The 26,919-nt window shown below is 37.3% G+C and overlaps 1 protein-coding gene across 6 annotated transcripts in view; it reads left to right on the top strand.

The window, feature by feature from the left end:
- Positions 1–26,919, top strand: part of GTDC1 (glycosyltransferase like domain containing 1) — a 390,883-nt gene that overhangs the window by 169,579 nt on the left and 194,385 nt on the right. For all 6 annotated transcript variants that reach the window (XM_042948684.1, XM_042948683.1, XM_042948685.1 and 3 more), the window contains 2 exons: positions 22,228–22,395; positions 25,799–25,972. In XM_042948684.1, coding sequence (XP_042804618.1) covers positions 22,228–22,395; positions 25,799–25,972 — 342 coding nt within the window. The remainder of the gene's footprint in view (positions 1–22,227; positions 22,396–25,798; positions 25,973–26,919) is intronic.

Genomic DNA, 26,919 nt, shown 5'->3' with positions numbered 1-26,919 from the left:
ATAAGTAGTAGACTGAAATCCAAGAAACCCAGAGTTCTACCCATTAACCAGGCTCTCATTTGGAAGGTTTTGAGGATTACATTTACCTAATGTTTTGCTTTATAATAACCTAAACTGGTCTCTTATTCTCATTTCCTTTAGAGCCAGGTAGTTTCCCAAAGGGCTTGGCAGATTGATTAGTCAAAGTGTATTTTGGTAAGGTTAACATAGAGGCAATATGTTAGAAAGGCATTGAAGACAGGAAAATCATCTAAGAAGGTACTTCATTTTTGTGGCCCGAACTGATAACACAGCATTGGACGGGGGGAGAAGAGGCAAAACTTAGCATCTTATTTATAGTAGAAATTAGCAAAGCTTGGCGATACTTCATTATAGGAGTTAAGAGTAAGGGGATAATCAAATATGCCTTCAACCCTACCCTCAGGATCTAGTATAATACTATGCTCTTTGCACAAAGAGTGAAGTGAGGTGGGCAAGGAATGATGGGGGAAATAAGGGATGGATGAGGCCAATATTAGTATACCGAGTTTAAATTAATAGCATGGCCTCCAAGTAGGTATTTTTTGTGGGCTGCTGAAAGTGGAGGACTAGAGTTCAGGTGATATATGAAAGCTGGGTATCTGCCTCTGAAGATTACTCATGAAGCTATAAGGATGATTGAGTTTTCATAGGGAATATTTGTTTAAGGAGGAGAGCATGTGGCTAAAGACAAATCCTTTCAGTAGTCCCAATGGATGGGAATAGGAGTACGAACAAATTTATCTAGAATACATTAAATTAATCCTTATGGAACATCTATGTCACAGGCATTTTGCATGGAAAAGGGAAAGGGTGCTTACTGTGCAGGCTGGGAAGTACACTGAACACAAAGGGAACGCTATGCCAGAGATCTGCACAAAGATTTATGAAAATAAAAACTAGACAAAATGACTTGAAGTGCCCAAGACAGGCATGCCATTTATGGGAGTATGTGTTTTCCAGGAGAGAGGGAGGGGATGATATTTCATGCATAGGTGGAGGCATAGATGTGTGCTTGGGACAGTGACGAGGAGTCTGCCATGGCCCAAGCACAGCCTATAGCCTATATGTGTTTTCCAGGAGAGAGGGAGGGGATGATATTTCATGCATAGGTGGAGGCATAGATGTGTGCTTGGGACAGTGACGAGGAGTCTGCCATGGCCCAAGCACAGCCTATAGGGTGAAGAGAACGACAGGGTACTTGGAAACCACTGTGGGGTCCGAAGATTGTTAGAGTCACTATTAAAATAGAAGACAAAACCAGTTTGACGTTAACATAACTGAACAGAAGAGGAAATAATGGAAAATTTGTTCGTCTTTTTCTGTTTATCGAGCAAATGCTGTCACAATACCGTGCAGTATGTTTGCTTTTATTGATTTGTATTCATTTTGTGCATATAAAAAATTTGATATATGATAATGGGACCGAAGTTAAGGAGTCAAAGATTACACACACACACACACACACACACACACACACACACGCACTCATTGCTTAATAAAATAATTATCAGTAGGCAGGAATTGAGGATATGAAGATCAGTGAATAAGATAAACCCTCACCTCCAAGATCTTTGTTGATTAGTTGACAGATAGTTTTTTAAAAAGTTATATTCCAGTTGGGTAAGTGTAAAGATATAGGAACACTCAAGAGGAGTACACAATACAGTTTGGGTGTTAGTAGAAGGATCTAGGAGACCTTTTCGAAGGGGTGATGAAAATTGCTTCTTAAGTGATACAAAGGAATTAGCAGGTTGCTTTGAGGAAGGGAGCATTAGACAGTGGCATACGATGTAAACTGGATAGCAGTAACCAGAGACACGGAGGTGAAAGGAAGCCTGGTTCATGTAAGGAAGCATCGTCATTTCATTACTCTTGTAATTGTGAGTAAATAATTGTGAAATAGATCAAGGCAGAAGATGAGCTTGTAGATCTGGGTGGAGACCCGTGTGGGTTGACATTTCATATACTAATTGAAGGGTCTTGCGATTTATACAGGGAGTGACCTGGCTGGATTTGCATTCTCAATACATGACTTCTGCAGCTAGCTGAATATGAAGTTGTTAGGGAGGCAGGCTTAGGAAGAGGAAAGTTAGTTAGGTGGATTTTGTAGTAGGTCAGGCTTCACTAGGTAAAAGGGAATAAGGATGAACTTGAAGGGGCAGATGTGAGAAATATTCAGAAAATAAAATTGGCAGGACTCATTAAGTTATATATGGAAATTTAGGGAGAGTGATTCAAAGGGAGGGATCACTCTCAGGTTTCTGGTTTGGTGGATGGTTCTGCCTTCGGCTGCAATAATAAATACAGCAGAAGAATATGTATATTGGACTAGGCGATGAATTCTGTTTTGAACCTTTTGACTTTAGGTGCCAGTGGGCTGTCCACGTGATTTCCAACAGACAGTTGAGTATCTGAAGGCTGAGTGAGAAGTCTAGGTTTGAAACCCAAATCTGGGAGCCATTAGCATAATAAGTAGTTCCGAAATTCTAAGAATAGGTATTCTCTTTAGTATCAGCATCATGGTCATAATCAATATGAATGTGCTAAGTGTATACTGAGCAAACTACCACAAACTAAAATGTGAAATGAACTCTTCTTAACCTTGTTTAATTTGCTTAACTTTGATCTGACCTGAAACATCTTCAAAAACTGAAGTATGAACCTAATCAGAATCTTTTAAAAATGTTACCTGTCCCCCCCCCCCAAATTAATCTTAGCGTCAAAGTAGCGTATCAAAATGTCATTTGAACTGAATCGATAGACCATTTACTTGGAGTTCTGAGAATTGGGTGGCTAGTGGACACAGGACACTGTATTCCTTGCAAAAGACTTCAAAGGCAGGCCATATAATGATTTTGGCAATAAAAAGAATTTAATTTTTCCTCTCCCAGCTCAAGCTCAAGTCATCCAGGGAGAAAAATTACTCCCAGATGAGCTTACAATTGCCAGCAATCCAAAATTTAACCAAATTGGATTCTCACACACTGTGTTTGGAAGGAAGGAAGACTGACAAAATGTTCTTTCACTAGATTCTAGGAAGCCTAGGGCTTACTTAACTACAGTGGCCCCAGAACATGATTATTGCCTAAAGATCAAGAGTAATTAAGTCCAATGCTGTTCATTTGTGAGGAGAGTTTTCCAGTAATAATTTTGGTGAGTGACATCTTGTATGATGAAAACAAAAATAAGAGTATAATAACCACGGAGTGATGAATAAGGAAACTTACCAATAGTGCAGTATTTTGAACTTTGACTCCTCATTTAATTGGAATTTTATTCCAAAAACAGAATTGATCAGTAATAATGGCAAGTAGTCTCCATTGGTTTTAGAGTGCTTACAGTGTGCAAAGCGTTAAGTCAAAAATACTTCACATAGCCTCACACCACCCTATTAGAAGAGTACTGTGATTAGCCCCATTTACCCCATAAGGAAACTGAGGCAAACAGAAGGTAAGTAAACTTTCCCAAGATCACTTAGCCAGTAGTTGGTGGAGCAGGTGGTGTGCCCTCAGGTTCCATGGGAGACCCGTGTGGCGTGCCCTCAGATTCTGTGGTAGACCTGGGTAGTCTGCCTTAAGAGTCAGTGGTACTCCCAGGTAGGCTCCTTTCAGAATCCATGTTCTTTATCACAATCCTTGTTTAAATGTTAGTGAATGTAACAGGTAAACAGGGTATCCATGCATTGTGGAATTGTATAAAACATGGAGATGACAAGATTCTTGCCCCTTAAAAACATGCAGTCTTGGGGTGCCCAGGTGGGTTAGTCCGTTAAGCATCTGACTCTTGATTTCAGCTCAGGTCATGATCTCACAGTTCGTGAGATCGAGCCCCATGTCAGGCCCTGCACTGAGCGCCGCTGAGCCTACTTGGGGTTCTCTCTCCCTCCCTTTCTACCCTTCCCCCACTCATTCTCATTCTCTTCCCCTCTCTCTCAAAATAAATAAACTTAAAAAAGTGCAGTCTCTAGCACTTTTCCTAAATAATTTGCATCACAAGACACTACAATGATTTTTTTAATTTAATTTTCCCCTAGTGCTGTATAAAGGTGACATTAGAACATATTTCCTATATCTAAAAATAAAGAAAATGTTTTAAAATGAAAATTTTAAATTGTTTCTTTAGGTTAACTTTACCTTATAGTGATATACAAATTATGTGTAAGGATTATTAATTTTTGAGATTTCAAAAGGACTTCAGTGTGCAACAGTGTATGTAAATACTTTGCTCTGTACCCAGGAAATGTATTGTAAGCAGAAATTATTTTAGTCAAATAATTCAAAGGTACTAGGCGTGCTTGCTATTAAAAGTTTTATTATGAATATTTTCATTTTTTTAATTATAAAAGTAATGTATAATCACATGGTAGAACGTTTGGAGATAAAATATGAAAATGCATAAACCTGGCAGCTATTCTACCTTATAGTCTTTCTCATAGTCTTCTCCTGTGTATCTAGTCTTACATTATTGTAATAATAGTATACTTATAACTTTGTACTTTAAGAAGCTTTAATTCTATTCTTAATATTATTGAAGATTCTTTTTTTCTTTTCTTTCTTTCTTTTTTTTTTTTTTTTTTGGTAAAAGTAAATAGAGTACTCATTTGTCTTTCAGATAAATCTACCTTTTCATATTCTGGGTTTGCTTTGTAGTTTTTACCAAGTTCACATATTATAATTCAGAAACATTTTTGTGTTATTCTCTTTTCTCTTGTTCTCTTAACCCTTATCTCTGTTCAAGCCTTGGCTTTCCTTAGCCAAGTCATGGTCAGGCCCACGAATGCCCCCTGAGCTTGCGGGCTCAGTCTTGCACAGTACTGGAGCCGTTCTTAACCTCCATCACGGAGCACATCTTTAGCCACAGATACACTGAATAATGTGACTTAGAGTTGGCTTTATCCATCCCAGACACTGGATTCACATGCACAGATGTTTAGATTCCTGCCTTCTGTCAGTTGACCCTCCACCCATGGGTCCCTCTAGTGCTAGTTGCCGTAGGATCAGCCCCAGGCCCTCACTTTCCTGCTCTCTGGTCATCTCTTCTCATCCTTTGATTGCCAGTATTAGCTGAAGTGGCCAGGTTTCCTGTCCATAGTCTCCCTCCTACCCTGCATTATTCCTCCTCAGGCTGTAGGCCCCTTCTGAGTTGTTACCCCTCTCTTAGTTCCTGCCAGTTTTCTCCCTTGGGTATTCCTAATCAGATTTGGCGTCTGACACCTGTATAAGATTTTCCAGGGTTACTTCCTGACTTCTGAGTGAGACTTCTCCCTTACTCTTCTTCCTTATCCATTGAATCAACCTATGTGTTGCCCAAGTTACGCCCCTTGGAGTTATTTCCTTTGTGTCGCTGTGTCTTTGATGGCAGGTGCAATCTGTGGCTCTCCTCCTGTGGTGTGTACTCTGTCCTGGTCCCAGGCCTCTACCCATCCCTCTTCTCTTACCTTGTGGTCTTTTTTGCAGAGGCCTGAGACTACCCAGGACAATGGCAGCATGATTTTTCCCAAGGACAAATGACAGATTGCAAGAGAGTAAAAGGAAAATTTTAACGCATGTGGTTACTTCTTAAACAATTTATTCACTGATTTCTGTTAAATTTCTTAAATCCTTTTTACAACTGAACTGTTTATCACTTGAAGCAAAAGTCACGTCCAGACATCTTTGTACTGTGTAGGCTGTAGACGCAGTGCATGTTGTGTCTAGTTTAACATGACTGTAACACATGAAATAAAAGAGTCCATCAATACAGACTAAATTAAAATTGGAGTTGCATAAATAGAATCTATGGTGAGCTGTCTTTGAGTTGCCTCATTTATTCTACTTATTGATGAATTTTCATAACTTACTCCTTGAATAAATTATCCAAGAATCAGCCTGTGATTTTCTTTATATATTACTTCATATTTGTATAAAGGTACTGCCATAATAAAATCTTATAATGATTACTGTTTTTGCTTCTTGGTTGGGCTGGATGTTTTTTATAATGATTACTGTTTTTACTCTCCAATTGGACTGAATTTTTCATTTACAGTTTATATAAAAATGGAACAACAGCACAAGTCTGCTGTTAAAAGGGGCTCAATAATCCTTGCACTTTTTTCCAACTCTAGGAACATTCAGATCCTTCCCTTCTTTGTCACACATGGTATCAGTACCATGATTAGAATATACAACTGCTTTCTTCTAAGATAGCAAATCTGGCATTCACTTCTGTAATTTCAACCTCTGGATATTATGCCATTCTCATTCTCTCTGACTTATATGTGCAGTCATGTGGCATGGCCAGTTACAAGATGCAGCAAGTGGGGAGATTCTGTGACAGTTATTGGAGCAAGAAAGCTGCAGACAATTGAGTCATTAAATGTGCCATTTCCATGGTATACAATTGTGATGTCCAAGTGGGTTGTCCCACTTGTGATGTCCAATTACGATGTGGGTCGTAATTGAAGAAAGTCGTTGGCCCTGGAGATATCCGTGAAAGAATTAATGAAAGACCCCAGCTAGTGGAAGAACATGGTAATGGAAAGTCTAGTTAAAAATCAAGTCTAGACAGGCAGGGGTTGATTTTAGTTTGATTTGTTCAGACCAAGTGTTCTTTACCGTTCTTCCATACCAAACTCAGAGGTCCCAAATTATATCACCCTTATGACCAATTTAAAGGATTTCCAGTATTTTTTCTGGGTTGCATGGGTTTGTCTTAGGGGTAGCTACATAATAGATGTACAAAGAAAGGGTTGTGAAGAGAAGGAAAAGAGTTCAAGTTAGGTGAAGTTCCAGACCACCTACTCCTGATTTACTCAATAGTGTTTTTTATGTATTTTACGTGTAGGAATTTTGTGTAAGAATTTCGTTGGGAAAAGTGATTGCTTTAGGAAAGTTTGAGAATTAATCCATCGTCTGCTGCAGATACAAGGACGCTGTTAGTGCTGTCTCCCAGTTTGCTGTTGATGAGACAGGTACATTGAGTACGTGTTGAGTGCTAGGCCTGTAGCACTGTCCTAGGCATCTGGGTCATCTCTTGGGCTATTGAATAATTACTGCTCTGCAGTCTTCTTTTTTCCCTGTGGGTCTGTACACAACTCAGTTGTTTTTTACCCTCACATTTTTTGGGTGATCTTATTTATAGTTTCAAAATAACCTTTGTATCAGAGATTTTAAAATCTGTGTCTACAGCCTAACTTTGCCATGTCATACCTGTGTGAGGTTTGGGGAGTCACCTGGCTGACCCTCAGTTTTCTTATTTGTACAACTGATGCCATTGCCTTCCCAACCCCAGAAGGATTAAGGAGGGGGGAAGTTATGAGTTTATGAGTTTATAAATTACACAGGTATAAAATAATAGAATTGTTTTTATTACTGTGATTGGCATCTTCAAGACTGTATTTCTAACTTTTTATTGAAGGAAATGCTTGTTTCTATGGAACCTGATATCTTACACTTAAGAGTTTCTTTTTGTAAATTTTTTTAACATTTATTTATTATTGAGAGACAGAGACAGAGCATGAGTAGGGGAGGGGCCGAGAGACGGGGAGACACAGAATCCGAAGCAGGCTCCAGGCTCTGAGCTGTCAGCACAGAGCTCGACGTGGGGCTCGAACTCACAAACCACCAGATCATAACCTGAGCTGAAGTCAGACGGAGCTACCCAGGCGCCCCACACTTAAGAGTTTCTAATTATCACTCAGCCTTTTCTTGTCTGCACATCAGACACAGCCCTTGTTTTATATTTTTATCAGTGGCACAATTGTTCCAGCAGTCACTGTATCTCAGAATCTCCCAAGCACCTCCTAATCCTTTTCTCCTCCACTTAAGTCTTACTGTTATCACATTTTTTCAGGCCTTTGTTTGCTGCAACATGTCTGGATGATTATACTAGTTTCATAACTAGTCCCCTGTCTTCAGTCTTTACTTCTTCTGCTATGTCTTCTGTGGGGTCTTGTTTATTTTTTTGGTTTTGTTTTATCATTTTTGCTTTCTGTTTTTCTTCTCCCAAAAAGCATAGCCTCCTTGCTTATGAAAGAAACTTCAGTGTCCTCCTACTGCTGGTACATTGCAGTTAAGACTTGTCATCCTTGCTGTCAACGTCCTCTACAGTGTGTATGTAATCTGCATTTACAGCCTCTCCTTTCTGAACCTCCTGTTCAGCGAAACTCTTTGTTCTCCAAAAGGGTGTTGGCCCCTTTTGCTTCTGGGTCTTTCCACGGGTTCCTGTACAACGTGTTCACTTTGTTGAAGTGAACTACTGATCAGTTCTGTGAAGCCAGTTGAAAATGGCACCTCACGGACGTGTTTGTAATTTTCCCCTAAACAAAGGTGCTTGTGACTCGTCTCTCCTGAACCCACTATGCCCCTGCTCTTTACCTCCATCTCGCAACTACTCCGTGGCTGTATAGTACTAAGTAATTGTGTAAAACAGTTGCCTCATTCTTAAACTTAACTTGTTCATTGTGTATCCGTTTCTTTGTGAACCATATTTTGAAACAGCCTCAGCTCCAGGATCAAAAAGTAGTTAGTGACAGTTATACAATTTCATCTTATAGGTTATGTCCTGCCGTGTTACACCTACAAGAAGAAAAAGTGGCTTTCAACCAGCTTTACTCTTGAAAATATGGGATACCATTTTAATACTATATTTTTTCTTGGTAAGATGCAGGAATATGTAGTCAGAGAATTATTTCAGCCATTGGTATTTATATTCCTGTTGAAATATAGTTGAATGAAAATACCTTTTAATCAGAAACTAACATTTTATAGAAAAAGTAAATTTACTCACTCCTGGAAAAATGTCTCGCCTGTTCTTGTCCTTGATTAATCTTCAGAAGGACATTTCTTTTTGTTTGTAGTTTGTACATCCCTATTTTAAGCAATTAGACTCTGATTTGTATTATTACAAATTAGCCAATCGTTTGCTAGTTTAATGTTGTCAACCATTCACTCTTAATTGTTTTTTTAAATGTCAGAAAATAAAATGCAAAACCACACCCTATATTAGTGTAACTTTATGGTTAAGATTTTACATTCACAAAAGTCCAGAAATTCAAAGTTACAGTTCCCCAAAGAATCCTAATTCAGTCACATTGCATAAGCTGATATTAAGGCTGAAATGTATCATCATTACAGTAATGCAAAATACTCATATATGCATGAGGACACAGTTATGGTTGCTGAGGGAACCATAATTTTGGATTTTCTGAGTTTTTTTGCACATACAATTTCAACCATAATGTTAAGTTAATGCAGTTTTTTTTTCATTGACTCTGAAGTAATATATTTGTTGCTATGTTTATCTTAAAAATAAATTTTCATTGACTCTGTTTTTTTCTTCTGTATATCTATAAACCTATACTTACAGAGATCCGATGTCCCTACAAAGAGAACCACCTAAGGAATATTTCTGTATAAAAATAGTTTTTCGCCTCATGTGTACTCATATTCTCTCTGCCTTTCTCTCGCACACACATACACACACAGCCTCACACACTTATGTTACATTCTGGCACATTATAGAAGCAGGTAGCATATCCACTACCTGCTGTTGAAAGTGTTGACGATACTGAATTATTTATTCTATCTTCTACACTCTCCAAAATCGTTTTGGGTACTTTGACACATTTTGGTCTCTTCCATATGGATACTTCATGGTGGCAGAGTTGCCAGATGCTCAGGTTTTGTGACAGTCTTAGTTTTTCAAGGACTGTTGGAATATTCTTGGGAGAATCTCGCCTTGTTACTGAATCCTATGGAGTGGCAAAATACTAACATTTCTTTGAAAGTGTTTTTTAAGACAAGGAGTTGTTATAAAAAAGTTATTAGAATGTCCCATTCAACTTTGGGTACTTAGTAAAGGAGCGGTTTATTACGAACCTCATTTGTACTCAGTTGGCATCACTAATTATGAGCAGTAATAGCAGTATATATGAGTTTGGAGATTAAAACAAAGTTACTTAAACTATCAAATATTAACTCTCGTATAAATTCAGCCCTTTGTTTATATCTCCATTGCCAAAATGCAAAAATGAGGAGCAGGATGTCAAATCTGTCTTATTATGCCTTACCTACTTTATATAAATATATATTTATGTATTTCAAATACATATTTCATATAATATAAATATGCTGAATATTTGCTTAATTAAGTAGAATGCAGATATTTATAGTCCCAGGTACTTGCTTTTCCTCTGCATTATTAATGGAAACTCAATCTTCCTCCTTTTCCAATCCTTGCCCTTCCCACATAACTGAACTGGAAATTTTCTTCATCTTTTAATGCACATCTCAAGTGCTATCTCCTTTAAAGCCTTTCTGACTTTCTCAGGCCAGGTCTGAGGTTGCTTTCTTGCTTCCCGCATGGCATTCTGTGTATTTCCAGATATTCCCAGACCACTGCTATATGCAAATACAAAAGGGAAGAAAGGAAAGGACTGACTCACAAGGGATGCATCCATGCTGTGCCTTACGTGAAAATGTCTTACATGGTGGAAGGAGACTTTGGATGGCTTTTAATGACCTGTGGTATGTGACCCTCAGACACAGGCAACGGAAAATTCAAATAACGTTGAGACTCAGATATCTGTTGGGAGGCTCTAGTGCATATTTATACCCAGGTTCAAGCACTTTCCTCTGTATTATATGGAGAGAAAAGGAGGAACATGGTCAAAGCTGGGTTTTCTAATTTTTTGCCTCAATGAATGCGCTTTTGTTTTCCCATTAAATGGAAAACATTTTACTTTATTTTATTTTATTTTTAAGTGTATTTATTTATTTTGAGAGCAAGCACACATGAGAGTGGGGGAGGGGCAGAGAGAGAGGGGAAAGAGAGACTCCCCAGCAGGCTCAGTGCTGTCAACACAGCTCCATGTCACGAATTGTGAGATTGTGACCTGAGTGGAAATCAGGAGTCCCCTGCTTGGGGTGCCTGGGTGGCTCCATAGGTTAACCATCCAGCTTCAGCTCAGGTCATGATCTCACAGTTCATGAGTTCAAGCCTCACGTCGGGCTTTGTGCTGACAGCTCAGAGTCTGGAGCCTGCTTCGGAATCTGTGTCCACGTCTCTGTCTGCCCTTCTCCTGCTTGTGCTCTGTCTCTTTCTCTCTCTCTGTCTCTCAAAAATAAAGAAACATTAAAAAACAGAAAAGAGTCTGATGCTTAACTGACTAGACCACCCAGACACCCCAAATAGAGACTATTTTAATCCCAACATCTAACTTGAAGCTGCTCCCACCATTGGAATTAGGAGGCAGGCTCACAAGCAGCACCTGTGACTGACATCCTTTTTTATCACAGACTCTCTACTGGTCCCAGCTTTGCCTCTGACTGGCTAATCCAGGGCAGGTAACCTCAGTCCTGCTCCTCAGTCACCTGATAAGCAAGTGTGGCCTGGGGCATTTTATGAGCTATTGTATTTATTGAGTCCCATGGAGAATAATGTAGAGTCATAGGTGAGACCAAGAAAAAGGTATCTTAGAAAGTTATTATGCCAGTAGGTTGTGTTGAATGACCTCAGGGCTTCCTTTTTAGATCATCTTAATGATATTGTTTATATATATAGCATTTTGTACTTTTCATCTGTTTTTTCCTCCCATACCTATGTCTATGTTACTTACTTTAAAAAAAAAGGGGAGGGGCAATTTATTTAAGTTGTGATCAAGGGAAGCATGTTAAAAAATGTTATTTGTGAAACTTAGCCATGTAGAAGATTTTTATTTTTTTAAATGCTTATTTATTTATTTTGAGAGAGAGAGCAGAGAGGGGCAGAGAGAGAGGGAGAAAGAAAATCCTAAGCAGGCTCCACACTCAGTGTGGACCATGATGTAGGGCTCAATCCTGCAACCACGAAATCATGAACTGAGCGGAAACCAAGAGTTGGATGCTCAACTGACTGAGGCACCAGGTGTCCCAGCCATGTAGAAGATATTTAAATTTTCACTTTACTCTATTAAAATAGGAAGTTTTGGGGCACCTGTGTGGCTCAGTCGGTTGAGCGTCCGACTTCCGCTCAGGTCATGATATCACGGCTCATGAGTTCAAGCCCCGTGTCTAGCTCTGTGCTGACAGCTCGGAGCCTGGAGCCTGCTTCGAATTCTGTGTCTCCCTCTCTCTCTCTCTGCCCCTCCCATTCATGCTTTGTCTCTCTCTCTCTCTCTCTCTCTCTCTCTCTGCCAAAAATAAATAAACATTAAAAAAATTAAAATAGGAAGTCTTAATTTTTAAAAATACAGCTTTCAAATGTTTTCCTCTGGTGAGAATCACATTCTTAGAATTTTTACATTGTTGGTTTCATGAGAAACACAGGGATAACAAATCAATGTTTATAAAAATTCTCATCTTAAAAAAAATAAATGAATAAAAGAAAGGTATGAAAGACCCGGACACAGTGACTCCCACCTTCAGATTCTTTTTCTATTACAGATGGACTATATTATTTAATATTTCACTCTCCCAGATATTTTTTTTAATGTTTTATTTATTTTTGAGAAAGTGAGAGACAGAGCGTGAGCGGGGGAGGATCAGAGAGAGAGGGAGACACAGAATCCAAAGCGGGCTCCAGGCTCCAAACTGAAGGCACAGAGCCCAATGCGGGGCTCAAACTCACAACCTGTGAGATCATGACCCGAGCTGAAGTCGGACACTCAACCGACTGAGCCATGCAGGCACCCCTCTCAGATACTTTTTGAGTGCCTACTGTGTACAGTATATTCTGCTGGCTTTGACTTTTGTAATTAGTTATCTAATGGTACCCTTATAATTAAAGTGATGTGTAAAATAGCAAAACATTGGGGATACTAACTAAATTATTTGTGGGGAGGTATTTCTTTAAATGGCATATTAAGCACCAAATTCAGGGAAGATTTCAAAGAACTGTCTTGGACTTGCCAAAACAAACATAGGAGAAATAATCAAAACACACAGATAATCTCTATGAGAAGCATAACAACAAAATGTCACAAATCAAATGATAGAACAGCTCAATAGAATATAGGATTCTGGGAAGCACAGTTAAAACAAATACTCATAAGCACCAAAAAATTTAGGTCTTAAGACTGATTATAGAAAAACCGAATATTTAGGAGACACTTTATTTTGTGCTTGTTAATTTTAGCCATCGATGTGACTCAGTAAAAATAGCAAGTTACCATATTTTTCCTTGTTAGCTTATTCGTTATTTGAGTACAAAATACCTTACTTTCCATGGTTGTCAGGAGTATTTTACTTGATGTTCTGGGAGGCAGATATTATTATTGTTTTTATGATTGCTTTAACTATTACTGTGTCATAATATTCTAGCCTAAATGATGGTAATCTCTGAAAGCCACTCTGTGCTTGCCTGTCGTTTGTTCCTCAGATGTGTGCCTGAACTGAGCTTTATGTACCTATTTGAGTAGTAGTCCTTCTGGCTTGACTGGTCAGTGTGTCCTTGTATGTGTGTAATCTTAGACAACATGCGTAGGTTAGAGAAATGATAGGACCTAAATCCATTACCTTGGGTCTCTGTTCTTCCAACTTCATAATATTTGGAAATGAACTCCAGGGACTCATGAGTTGGATGAACTAAAGGGCAAAGAACATCCCAATATAAAATGATATGCTGCTGTTAAGGAATAGTCTACGATAGATTAATCATGAGGTGAATTATAAATATTTCACATACTAATTATATTAGTTTATGGAGATAAAACACCATATGAAGTGTTCCCAGCGCACTCAGCAAGTTAGATGTGCTTTGCATGTTAATTGACTTACTTCTTCTTCAAGGCCGATGATCATGAATCCCTGAAGAAGACAGAAATTTTTATCGTCATATCATACATTCCTGATCTTTGTACCAGGCTGACACCTTCCTTTCCCCAAGAGTTCCTTTCCTTTGGATTGTATCGTGGGTTCTTGATATATTAGGATGGTGAAGCAGAGAACAGTGCCTGACATATTATTAGGGACCCAAAGAATAGGAATGGGCTCAATTAAAAATGACATCAAATAATGTGTTGGGTGCTAGAATTGTGTTGGGTGCTCAAGTAAGAAGGTAAGTTCTTTCTTTTGGGGACATGACATACTTTCCAACTTGTTTTTTTAATGGTAGGAGTAAATATCATATTGAACACTTGACTATATGGAGAGAATCAACCAGTTTGGTTTTCTCAGTGTCATTGAGGTCATAAATGACTGATTCATTTATTAATTAATGTATTTATTTAGTCACTTTTTTGAAAATGTTTTTTGAGCACCTGATAGGATAAGGAACAAGGAAAATATAGGGCATGTCCTGAGAAAACTTAAAACCCAGAGTGGTAAGTCTCATGTTAGGGAAACTATAGGGTACTAAAGAAAAGAACAGCGGATCTAATTTATCTTATCAAGGAATATATACTTCAATGGGAGAAAACAAGATAACATATGAAATATTAGAAAAACACGTAGAACAGATATGTAAAATTGTGTAACAAACCAAGAGCCCACATTTTTAACAGACACAGTTGGTGACCAAGTGCTTTCATTTAATTAAATCTGCAATGCAATTTCTTTCATTATTATTTGTTATCTTTAGTTACCTACTGGACACTCCACTTATATTCCACAGTTGTAGAAACCATCCCTTCATTTCTTCTCTATTCCAGCCACTGAATTGTTTCTCCTCTTGTGTTAAGGAATGTCACCACTATCGATCTGCACAAGCTAGCAGCTTTAGAGTTACCCTTAGCCTGTCCCTCCAGTAACCAAATCAGATATTTCTGTTATCTTCATTGCTTTTGATATCAGCTGCTTCTGTCTGTCCCAGTGCCTAACAAATACTTGTTATTTTAGTAGGCTGACTCCTTTGTGTGACGTAGGGTGGCCACCTTGATTGCATCTCTTCGGGAGATCCTTCACTGATGGTCATTAGCTTTCCACAGTTTGTCTAACAGTATAATCACTCAGGAAATATGTGATGAATGAAGAAATGAAATGAAGCTATTCAGGTTAGTACAGTTCTTCTTTATACCATTTGTGTTCTTGTATTGCTCAAACACAGACAATAATGAGAAGTACTGAGAACCATTGAGTCACATTCTAATCCTAGACGATTCAAAATCAGTGTGGAATAACTGAAAAACATAGAGGCTTTGGGTCCAGCTCAACTTGGATTTGAAACTCATCTTTGCCCCCTAGTAACCACTGTTGCCTTAGCTTTTAACAATACTGCTCATCCTTTAATTTCCTAATCAGTAAAATGGAAATAGTAAGACAAATCTCTTAGGATGATGATTAAATTAGCCAGTATATGTAAAACCCTGCATAATATGTGGTTCCTTGTCTTCCTTTAGAATATGATCACATGGCTGTTGGAGAGCCATGTTTTAAACAAATTGATTTTATCTTTGGATATAGATAGAACAGCCTCCCTTATTTGGAGAGTGGTAGTGATGGTGAAACTTTGATTCCTTATCCTCTCATTTTACTATCATTTTTCTCAGCCAACGAGCATTTACAACTCAAGGATAATAAGAAGAAATAAAACATTGTTAATATAATTATAAGGGTACAGTGGATCCTCATATTGTTAACAGATGGGGTGGACTTGGCAAACTTCTTATGCTACACGTGGGTGCCTCTAGGTCTGATGGAAGACCACTTTTCCTTTTATTTGACTACTCACTTTTTTTCAAACCCTAAACTTTAAGCAACTGTCCCTCTTCTCGGGCTGAACTCAAATAGCTAGCCCTGATACTTCCAGAGCCAAGATCTCAGGACCCGTGCCTCCCTCAATACCCTCAATAAACTTTATCCTTCCTGGTCTTCCACTGCTCTTTGTTTTCACTTCCTCCTCTGAACTCAGCCCTTAGTGCCTCTCCCTTCATTCACAATCAGTCTTTCAGTGCTTTCTGACATTTCTTACACAGAACAGAGCTGTTACTTATCTTTTTTGTTGTTATTTAACGTTTCCTGTTTATGGCTTATTTCGCCAGTGTTAGTGTCAGCTCTTTTGGAACAGGAATACTACCTATATTGTACTTATTAGTTTGTCGAGACTTTAACAGTGTTCTGGTTTGTTGACTAATTGATAGATTGTCTAAAACAGATATAAATGTTGTGAGTGGCTCAGATTCCCTTGTGTCTTACAAGAATACTCTTAATAGATTCTTAATATTCCTAAAATATTTGTGTACACAGTAAAAATTCCAATTTATTTATAATATTTTCAATAGTAGACCCACCCACCCTTGCTGTTTCTTCCTTTCTTGTTGTCAACATAATTACTGGGTATCTTTTATGAATTAGACATGATACCAAGAATTAAAAGACTGGAGAGGTAGCTTGAGTAATTTAAGGGACACTGAATTTAAGTGGCACCTTTAGCTAAAAAAAACCCTCATGTATGTATACAATCTGTCTCCTCCTTAGGTGACTGTAAGGCAGGTCAGAGTGCTGATGACTGTGGAGTGGCTAGGTATTAAGAAACCACTTGGGAGTATTGTTCAGTGGCATGTCCCACCTACAGACTTTGATTCCCTGCCTTCTGGACAAGTGTTCTTTGCACAGTGTTCCCTTGGCCATCATGATAAGCACAGGAAAGGAACATTACATGGTGGGGGCGGGAAGCAAAACCGACTGATTCCTTCATGCTGTCCTATGGGACAGCTTTTGGGAAACGGGATACTCTATTTAACAGCCTGTAACTTACCCCTCACAAGAACTTAAATGACTACATTTACTTTTCCTTTAGGTAAGACTTCTATCTTGTATTTATTTCTAATTGTTTTAGCAAATGGAAACATCTTGCTATGCATGTTCTTGAAGGTTTTTGAAAATCCATAGCATTTAAACGTGCAGTAGAAACGGTCTAATTAAGATGAAGTAGCTGACAACTAAAGCATAGTGTGTTGAAATGAATTTTGCATATCAACGATTAATGAATATTAGAACTCGGTTATCATTCTACACAGGTTTTACAAATTAAAGAAATATATATTTAAGCCAAAGACTTTTGAAGGGTTTGGGAATAATTTTCATTTATGCATGTATGTGTTATTAAGCTCCTATTGTATTAAAACACTATCACTACGCTTTGGAAGTGACAAAGTGAAGGAAATGAAAGCTCTCCTCTCTTTCAATTCTTACACCCGCTTCATCAGCAAATCCTGATACAGGCCCCTTCTCACTTCTTTTCTGTTCCCCCTACTGTTCTCCCATCTTCGAAGTGATTCCTTGCAGTCTGTTTTCCATACAGTAGTCAGTGTAAAGTTTCCTGATATTAAAAAGTAATAAGACATCTCATGAAATACACAAACAGTTGTCATAGAAATACAAGAGATTATACAAGAAGATGTTTAAGCTTTAGAAATATGTGAGTATAAGAGTCATGTCCTGGTTGTAGGTATTCTGACCCACTGTGTCATGAAATCTGTGAAAATTCATACGTTTCAGAAATAATATTGAACATAACAAGCTTAAATGAAGCAGGTTAAAGTCAACTTAAAATTGTGTTCCTCAGTTGCAGTAGCTACATTTCGAGTGCTCCGTAGCCATATGTAGCTAGTTGCTACTATATCGGACACTACAGATAGAAGCCATTGGCATCATCACAGAACACACTATATCACAGTCCTAGAGAGTCTTTATCAAGGAACAGGAATCAAGATAAACAACAAAAGAACAAAGTTTGGCAATGAGGCTAAGCAAGGTAAATCTAGACAAGGAATTTATGTGCTGAGCAAGAGACACAACTGGAGGAATGGAATTTACTCCTTTGTCAAAGGCTTCCTGAAGCCCTGCAAGGAATTACATAATTACTGGTATCTGTACCTGTGTTAAATTGTGTAGTATATCCCATCATGTGATAAATGTGCTAAATGGTTTGGGGGGATAGAAGGGGCCATTGAAAAGATTCCATGGAGAAAGATTGCGATAACCTGGTTCATGAAGTATTATTACTAGAATGCATGTGGTGGTGGTTGGAATCTTGAATGCCTGTCTTCTTTTCTCATTTTGCCGCCCTTCCATACCATTGAAGATATAAAAGTATCCATTTTGATAAATAGCCATCGCACTCCTATAGGGCTTAGGTGTATTTCAGCATCTCTTTTTACATATTAAGAGAATACAGTAAAAGGCAAATAACTGGTTTATTCAAACTGAGTCAGAAAACATAAAACCTCTAACCTTGAATTTCATTAAGTTGAATTATTTTGGATTCCTTAAGCAAATATGACTCAGATTATACATGTAATGTGCATTGGAAACAATCGAAACATGTATATGGATACAATCCCAAATACATGGAACGGTGTTGATGTGCTTGCAGCACGGAGCCATTTTGGTTAGAGGATTATAATAGCAGCTTACTTATACTTTTGGTGAGATGGTATAAGCTAATGATGTAGCCGTTAATTTGAATTTAGCAGACATTTTAAATATAGGTTTCTCTTACAGAGACAAAAGTTGCAATTTAAAGCTCTTTGGTGGTCTAAAAACAGCTTAATTCTGTAGTAGCATGGTAATAAGTCCTAATCCAGCTTATACAGTGATTGTAGTATGTCATGTTTGCAAGAGATTGCACAACTGCTTTCTCTGGTTTTTATGTTAATTTAAAAATATTAAACATAAAACCTTATAACATCTTCATGCTGAGATAAACTGTTCAATTTAACTTGTGCTCAAGCAGCAGCTGTCAGGAATTATCTTGTTCCTAGTGCTTTTTGCTATCACCTCGTGCCCTTTCCTGTTGGAGACACAGTGTAGGATGATAAAGCTCACCTTGTTAGGATTTATTGCTTAAGTAATACCTGTGGCAAGATGAACATTGGAAGCCTAGGGGTTGACTGCTGATTGAGTGATGTCATTCATTGTATCATTATTAACTTTATTTTTTAATTGGTCGAAGGGGACAAAGTAAAAATTGCCTATGAATCTTACCTGCATTTTGTGAGCATATTCGTTACTTCTTTTTGGGTGTCACTAACTCAGATATTTGACAAATTGCTTGTTGTCCACTTTAACTACTATTTTACAAATGAAAAGCAAACAGAATCTCTGTTTTCCTGACAGAGATAATTTCCACAATTTAGAAGTAGGGCTATTTCAAGATTAGTTATACAAGGGAAATGATTTTCCTGTTAATGACTGAACAAACTGAAGGAACTGTTGGTGTGGGCAGACCCAAATGGTTAATATTCTGAAAATCACTGCCACCTCACTTCGGAATGTATTACATTCTTTCATTTGGGAGGCTTTATTTAGAACGCTCAACTTTAGATCTGGATTCCTTGATTATGGATTAGCTAGTAAGTAGGGTAAGGAGAGGAGAGATGTATGGTAGGAGCAGAGTGCAAGGCTCACCTTGGCTAAACTTTTGCTGCAGATGGGCCATCCTGAGCATAATTCTCATGCAGGAAATTAACAATTGGATTATGATTAGAAATACATATATGATGAGAGGGTTTTTTTACTTATGAAATGTATTTTTCCCTTCTACTCACTGCCATTTAATGCATATTCCCTCAAGTTTGTAATTATATAAATATATAACTAGATAAAACTTTGAAGACTAGGTCGATGAAATTACAATATACCATTCATTTAGATTAATCAATTGTTAACATTTTACACATTTTTAAGTATCTGTCTATGCAAATATATACTTATGAATATTTATTGTTATTAGTAGCCTTTTGTTTGAACCATGTAAGAATTAGTTGTAGACATCATGACCCTTCACATGTAAATAATTCAGTATGTGTCTTCAAAGAATAAGGTTTTTCTCCTACATGACCGTAATAAAATTAGTATACTTAAGAAATTTAAGATTGATTCAAATTTATGGTCTTATATGGAATTCATATTCAGAGTTTCCCTATTATCCTTATAATGTCCTTTATAACTATTTTTTCCTCATCTAGTATCCAGTGAAGAATGACACATTGTATTTTGTTTCAGTGTCTCTTTGTTTTCCTTTAATCTAGATTTTATTTTTCTTTAGGACATTGACATTTTTGGAGATTGAGCCCAGTTATTTTGCAGAATATTTGTCTGCAAATATTGTTTCCTCATGACCAAGTTCAGATCGGGCACTTGTGGCAGGAGAACTACATTGGTGATTTGTGTCTTTGTCAGTGTATCATACTGGGAAATACACATCACGTGTCCTGTTACTATTTATATTAAGTTTGATCACCTGGGTAAATTGATGTCTACCAAATTTCTCCATTAAGGTACCATTTTTTTTTGTTTGTTTTTTTGCAGTTAGTTAGTCATGTGGGGGCTGCATGTAATGAATTTTCGGCCTTCTGTGTGAAAAACATTGAGCTTGCTCAGGTCTTATGATTAAGAATGAGTCATTGCTTGCAGTAGTACTGTATGGAGGTAGAGGAGGGGGTGTTACTCAATAATTAGACCCACAAGTCACCGTCCATTTTATTTTAAGGAAAATATTGATTGATTGAGATTAATATTTTATTGTTCTCTCTACTAAGGATTGGATTTGTAGATGAGCAAGTATCTTCATATTTCAGAATTTTCCATTTAAGTTTTAGAGAGGCTTATACTTGGTGGTGGTGGTGGTGGGAATATTTTTGGACAAAATAAGACATTTTTTTGATCACCATTTTTCTGTGTGCTTTAGTTGAATACAAATAGACAGTTAAAAATATAAATACATCTCCTTTATAAGGTTTTTTTACTTTAAAGCATTAAACCATGATATTAATACAGCCATGTGGCTTTAGAGAGAGATCACGGCCTTTTGGTCTTTATGTGCCTTTTTTAGTCCATGAAGAAGACACCTGAATTCCTACTTATGATATATGCACTTATCATGTCATCATTCTTCCTGTGTGAGAATCATATAAACACCTGAAGTTAGCCATTTGACTTCTCTGCAAGGGAAAATTTATAGTGGTTGTAATCATGGTAATAACAAGTATGATATTTTGTATTTATTAAGTACACAAAGAATCATTTGCAGTGTTTAAGTGGTCCACAGCCAGTTCATATCCGTGGCATAATGAAAGGTGCTTCAGGCTTTCGAAGACCAGGAGTCTCTGCTTTGCCACTTTGTACCAGCGTCAATCTACCAGTGCCACTTTCTACCAGTAAATGCAAAACTCTTAACCTTGTTGAACCTCATTATGTAGAATGGAACTAAAGCTGTAAGGGTCAAGTGATGCTACATTATGTTGTAAAGGTGGCATTCTATCAAAATTGTGCCATCTAAGTGTCCTCAGCTGTTCAGGGACTGTAATTTGTTCCTCTTTTGTGTCCATATGTGGTAGGCACCTCGTTAGGGAAACGTTTCGAGGTTGTCCTAGAGCGATATTACTCCTTTCGGGTTTCTTTCTGTTAATTCTTTGTTTATGTCACAAGTGCAGGTAGCGTTTATCCTGATGGGCTGTCTTGGTTCATCTTCTCTCTTCTTCCCGGTTAGACTCTGGCCCACATTAGGCATTTAGTAAACGTTTGTGGAATGAATAAGTAAATGGACACTGTTTCATTTATAAACATAATAGGTAAGCTTTCAGTTCCTTTTTTTCCCAAAGATAAGGAATCAGCTTTCTTCTTCTTTTTTATATTTATTTTTTATATAAGGAGTTTTATAGATCATACGTTGCTGGATTATACATCTGGTGCCATTAGCAGTCCAGTAATGGAAAATAAAAAATAAAATAAAATAAAAATAAGAAAACCACAAATATTGCCCAACAGTTGAGAAAAAGGGAGAGGTGGCAGATAGGGACAGTGAGAAAACATGCCAAGAGAAAAAGACCACACTCAATAAGTCTGTTGCATAAATCAAAAGGGTTTATGTCATAACATGAACATGTGCCATTCCTGCTCGTATATTGAATTTCAGTAGTTGGTTGCATAAAGAAGTAAAGTGTAATGAAACTGGCAAGCAAAGTATTCCCCAGTCAGCCTTATCTTTGTTCCACTTGTCCTTCAGATAGAGCTTTTCTTGCCTTTTTCAATAAAATCCATCCGGCTTTTTTTTTTTTTTTTTTTTGCATCTCTCAGTAACTGAGCTGAGAAGACCAATGAGATTCAGGGCTTTTATAGTTCTTAGCAGCTGCTTTTTAAGAGATCAAAACTTAGAATGCTGCTACATGGTATTAAGGCTTAACTATTGATGTGTCCCTATAGGGGATATGTTTTTGGGGGGGTAGGAAGAGGGAAAGGGGGAGGAAGGCGAAGGATGACCGCTTCACACATACTTGGGACAGTAAACTTTAATCTCCTTGTTTCCTAGGATCCTCTTTGCAAGCTCAGTGCTGAACCTGACTGAACTGACTGCCCTTCGGCCTGACCTTGGGAAGTTGAAAAAGATTCTGTACTTCCATGAGAACCAATTGGTATATCCTGTCAAGAAATGTCAGGAGAGGGATTTTCAGTATGGATACAACCAAATTCTCTCATGGTAGGTATACAATGAGGTATCTCTCATTGTATCATTATATTTAGTCCTTTGCTAAAAGATTTCGCTTTTAAATCTGAAGACCTACTGTACACTTATTTAGAAAACATCTTGAAATAGGTGCATAAGTGTAAACATACCTTCCATGGTAGTAGTAATTGCTTGTGCCTTTGCTGTATATATATATATATATACGTATACGTATATATATGTATACGTATACGTATATATATATACACACACAGCTAACCCTCTTATAAAATACACATATGTAACAATCTAATGATGTATGTTGAACTAGTTATCTATTTTCTACAACATTCAAAATAGAATCAAAGTGTCCACAAGGCGCCATCTTTACCCCTTGATTCCATCCTGTATTGTAGAAGGGGTACTTTTAGAAAAGAGCAGTTAGTCAGTTCTCATCCATTCTCATTTACCAACCACTTTCAATATATCCAGCTGAAATCAAAATAGAAATTTATAGAGGAATAAGTAATAGACCAAGGGGTTTTTGTCTTTTTTTTTTTTTTTTAACTGTTTGTAAGAGAAAACTATGGGAAATGAATCTTTAGGTGGTTGTTTTTTTTTTTTTTCCCCTCATTGAGTCTTCTGAAATCGCACAGCCTTAAAATACCATGACATTTCAAAGGTGATGGTCCTTCTCTGTTGTTACTTCCACAAAGTGTATCTCTTGAAGCTTAGTTAATGAAAGAAGTTAATAACAAGTCTGAAATGGCTTTGCTGGTGTATCCTATTCACATAACTGTAACAATCAAATAGAATCAATTTGGCAGTGATAGGGTACATCCTACCTTTTTTAATAGTTCTTAGCAATTGGGATTCATGATGTGTTTAAACAGACTCCCAACTCCTACAGCATATTCCATAGTTTAGTTGACATAGAAAAACAACTCTATGGTAATATTTCCGTGTTTCGAGCATTTCGTAAATGTTTTCCTGCAATCATTTTTACAAGCTGCTTCAATTGTGAAGTGGCAGTGCTATCAAAATAGAGTGGAACTGCTTCACGTCAAATGTCTCATAAAAAAAGCAACCGTGTTGAAATTTCATAATAAAATTAAAATACTTTATTTTATCTTGAAACAGAGAAGGGAAATATGTTTTAAAAACAAAAATAAAATCATTCTGTGCCTTATCAATATGGAAAACATTTGTAATATTCTTTTGATTTCTTGAATTAGCATCATTCTTTTCCTCAGATAGTGTGTGTTTATTACCCCCGAGAAATAACTGGGGAAAAAAATTAAGTCTATTTTTCCCTTTATGGGTGGCTTTAAAGTTAATGGAAGTTACACCCACTCATATCAGAGAGAAAATGCATGAAAAGAATATTTCTGTAGACCGTCTTGGATATTTAATTTAGCAGAGACTGGGTTTTTAGGAATGTAAGTAGTTAGGTTGCATGCCCTAGGAGGGCAGATGTCTATAAAAAATTTCAGCTCACTACCCCTCATCTCTCTGTTTTATAAAAGATTGCGTTTGGTCGAAAGGAATGAGACTATAAGGGTTCCAACATGATTTTCCGGCATTGCTCTTCTTAAGAGGGTAAACCGATCAACAAGCTCGGAGAGAAAGAAGGGGACTCGATCATCGGTTGGCCTCTTAATGAGAAAAAAATGGTTCACAGTTGTCCAGAGGAAAAATAAGAGTGTCAGGAAGCAGTCCTGTTTCAGATTCTCTTCGAAAAGTATGACTCTTGCTTCCTCAAATGTTTCTTTAGTTTTCTTGCTGACTTCTGCTTTTGTTGGCACTGTCGGATTTCTTTCTTGACCGTGTGGCAGTTAAGGACTTTAGAGGTGACTGACATAAGCACTCACCTTAAATAGAGGTTTCACTAGCCCTCTGACTTATGAACACGTGTCGTAACAGTATATTATGACCTGTGGGTCGCTATTACAATATGTGACATACGGTGAAAACAGACTAGCTGTAAAACATCCTTCAACTTTTGGTATATTATTATATTGGCTTCCTTATTGCTTGGTGTTGTGTCAGCACTTCTGTGACATTCTTTTGTGTTATCCGTGCTGTTATCACCCCTACCCCCAAATTTCCACTAGGTTGCAACTAAAAAAAAAAAAACTTGTATGGAAAAGCAGTTTTGCAGGGGAGGCATAAAGGTGGCAGTTCAACATTCCTTTTGTAGGTTTTTTGTTCCGCTGTGTATTAATAATAGGAACTTTGGCTGTCCTCAGTAAACGAAGGATTTGCTTTGGTATTCCTATTCTATAAGCTCTGCTTATTCATTTTGTGTTTTGCCGTCTTGCGGACTTTTTAGTTTTCTTGATCTGTCATTTTTAGGGTGAAATAAAATTAACTGTTGTTTGAACTTATATAGCTTCTCACTAAAACGTTTGTATGCATTTTGCTGAGATCCCATGACACCGAGACCCTAAATCATTGCCTAAGGCAAAAATCTTTGCTTAAATCAAAACAATTGTTTATTAAATCATTTTTTTGACTCATAAAGGGAACATACTCCATATTCAGGTTTTATCCAGCTTGCCCATGGTTATCATTTGTGTTCATTGGTTTTCAATAAAATGTTATGGGCTGTTTTGAACACTACTGACATAGTTATGACACCTAAAATTTGTTTTCACATTTCCTTATAATAATGTATTTTAGATTATTTTTATTTAAAAAATATTAAAGGGAGGAACACAATGTATCCATCAAAAGTAATAGCTAAAATTATATTTATTTCATTTACTTATGAAGGTCCATGGTATTGTGGTCCTTCTTCTTTGGCCACCCCAAATATAATATAATAGTGAAATAAGTTGTTTGTAGAGATATCCCATATAATTCTTCCTGTACAGTTCCAGAGCTTTAAAAAACCTAATGGTTTCTTGAAGCAAGGACTAAACACGAAATAGACTTTAACCACGTGTTTGAAGGTATGCTCTTGTGGGAAGTAGCTTTATCTGAACTCATCTCCTTGAAGGTAGTGAAAGGGATTGGCAGATGTTCTCTTCAGTGTAGTATGGTGTAAAACGATGTATATCACTGACACAGAAACCCAACGTGGGTATTTGGGCCACAAAGGAAAAGGTCCTGCTGTACTGACTGTTGATGTTATAGAAAGTCCTAGCATTGCAGAAAAATAAACTTTGTTTGGAGCCTCATAAGATCCCAATAAATTATTTGATTCCTCTCCTGCCTTTCTTTCCTGATGCCAGAAATCAAACTTACCACGATACAATGCTAATGAAACTAATTCTCTATTAGAGGCATTTTAGTAAATACTATGGGAAGTGCTGAGTTCTTTACAAGCCCAAGGACAGTATAAACTCTGATTAACACAGAGGACTTAGGCTTATGAAAAATAGCTGTGAGTGAGTGTGGGTTTATCATTTGCATTTATCCTTTCCCTTTACAGCCTGGTGGCTGATGTGGTGGTATTCAACTCGGTTTTTAACATGGAGTCATTTCTCACCTCTATTGGAAAATTTATGAAGCTGATTCCTGATCACAGACCCAAGGATCTGGAAAGCATCATCAGACCCAAGTGCCAAGTTATTTACTTTCCCATCAGGTTTCCTGATGTGAGCAGGTCAGTATGTTTGGCTCTGTTTTCAATATTGTATCATACTTTATTCACCAAATGTATAGAAATTGGTGGTGTTCTTGCCAATTTTAACTTTTCAGCGTAAGCATGGTTAATTGGAGAATCGAATTCTATTTCACCATGCTGTGATTTACAAATATTTTAAATAATCATGTGTCCAACCTATCACTGAATGGTTAGTTCTGATATTGAGTTCGTCCTTTCTTTTCTGTTATTTATTGGTGTCCCAAAGCAAGCTGCTTTGGCTTTTTAACACTTACTGTTTTGTTTCTTTATTTGTTGTTTTGTTGCAGAAGTCATTCATTGTTAAGCATGTTTCTCAGCCTTTGCATTCAGCTTATGCCCATGGGCTTATATGTATGTAGCAAACTGTTCTAAGTAAATCAGTGTTAAATTGCACTGCTTGGGTTACTTTCATTTCCCATGCTATTTCCTTCTATTTTTTTCCTTTTTCCATTTTTTTTTTATATTATTTATATTATCTTAATAAAGAGTTAGGTCTTCTATATTAGGTTGCAAATACACTTAATTGCCATTTCTCTTTCTCTGTTACTAAGGACATTTTTTATTACCCCTGTTGCTAGGCCCACCCTGAATGAGCAGTGGATGATGTGGCTCAAAGGGAACATTCTCAAATTCCTTTTCACTTCTGATTAAACCTAGCAAAACGGTTTTTATTACCACTAGGAATATTTCTCCCGTGTGAACAGAAAGTTTTCTTCAGTGGGACTCATCCTAGCTGGGGATGCTGCTGTTTGTAACTGACGATGTCCTTAAAAAGAGTTCAGGGACAGCTGTTTGTTCCCCATCCCTGAAATGAAATCAGGAAACAATTTAATGTCTGCACATTATGCAGGAGGTCAGCATTATTTTCTGTATTCTAGATTTAGATTTTGCTGTGGGATCAGTAGTCCTCATCAGCACTCAGAATG

Source organism: Panthera leo, chromosome C1, assembly GCF_018350215.1.
Source record: "Panthera leo isolate Ple1 chromosome C1, P.leo_Ple1_pat1.1, whole genome shotgun sequence".
In the NCBI taxonomy this organism is placed as follows: Eukaryota; Metazoa; Chordata; class Mammalia; order Carnivora; family Felidae; genus Panthera; species Panthera leo.
The sequence above is the reverse complement of the archived record's forward strand: the minus strand, read 5'-3'. Positions and strand labels throughout refer to the sequence as shown.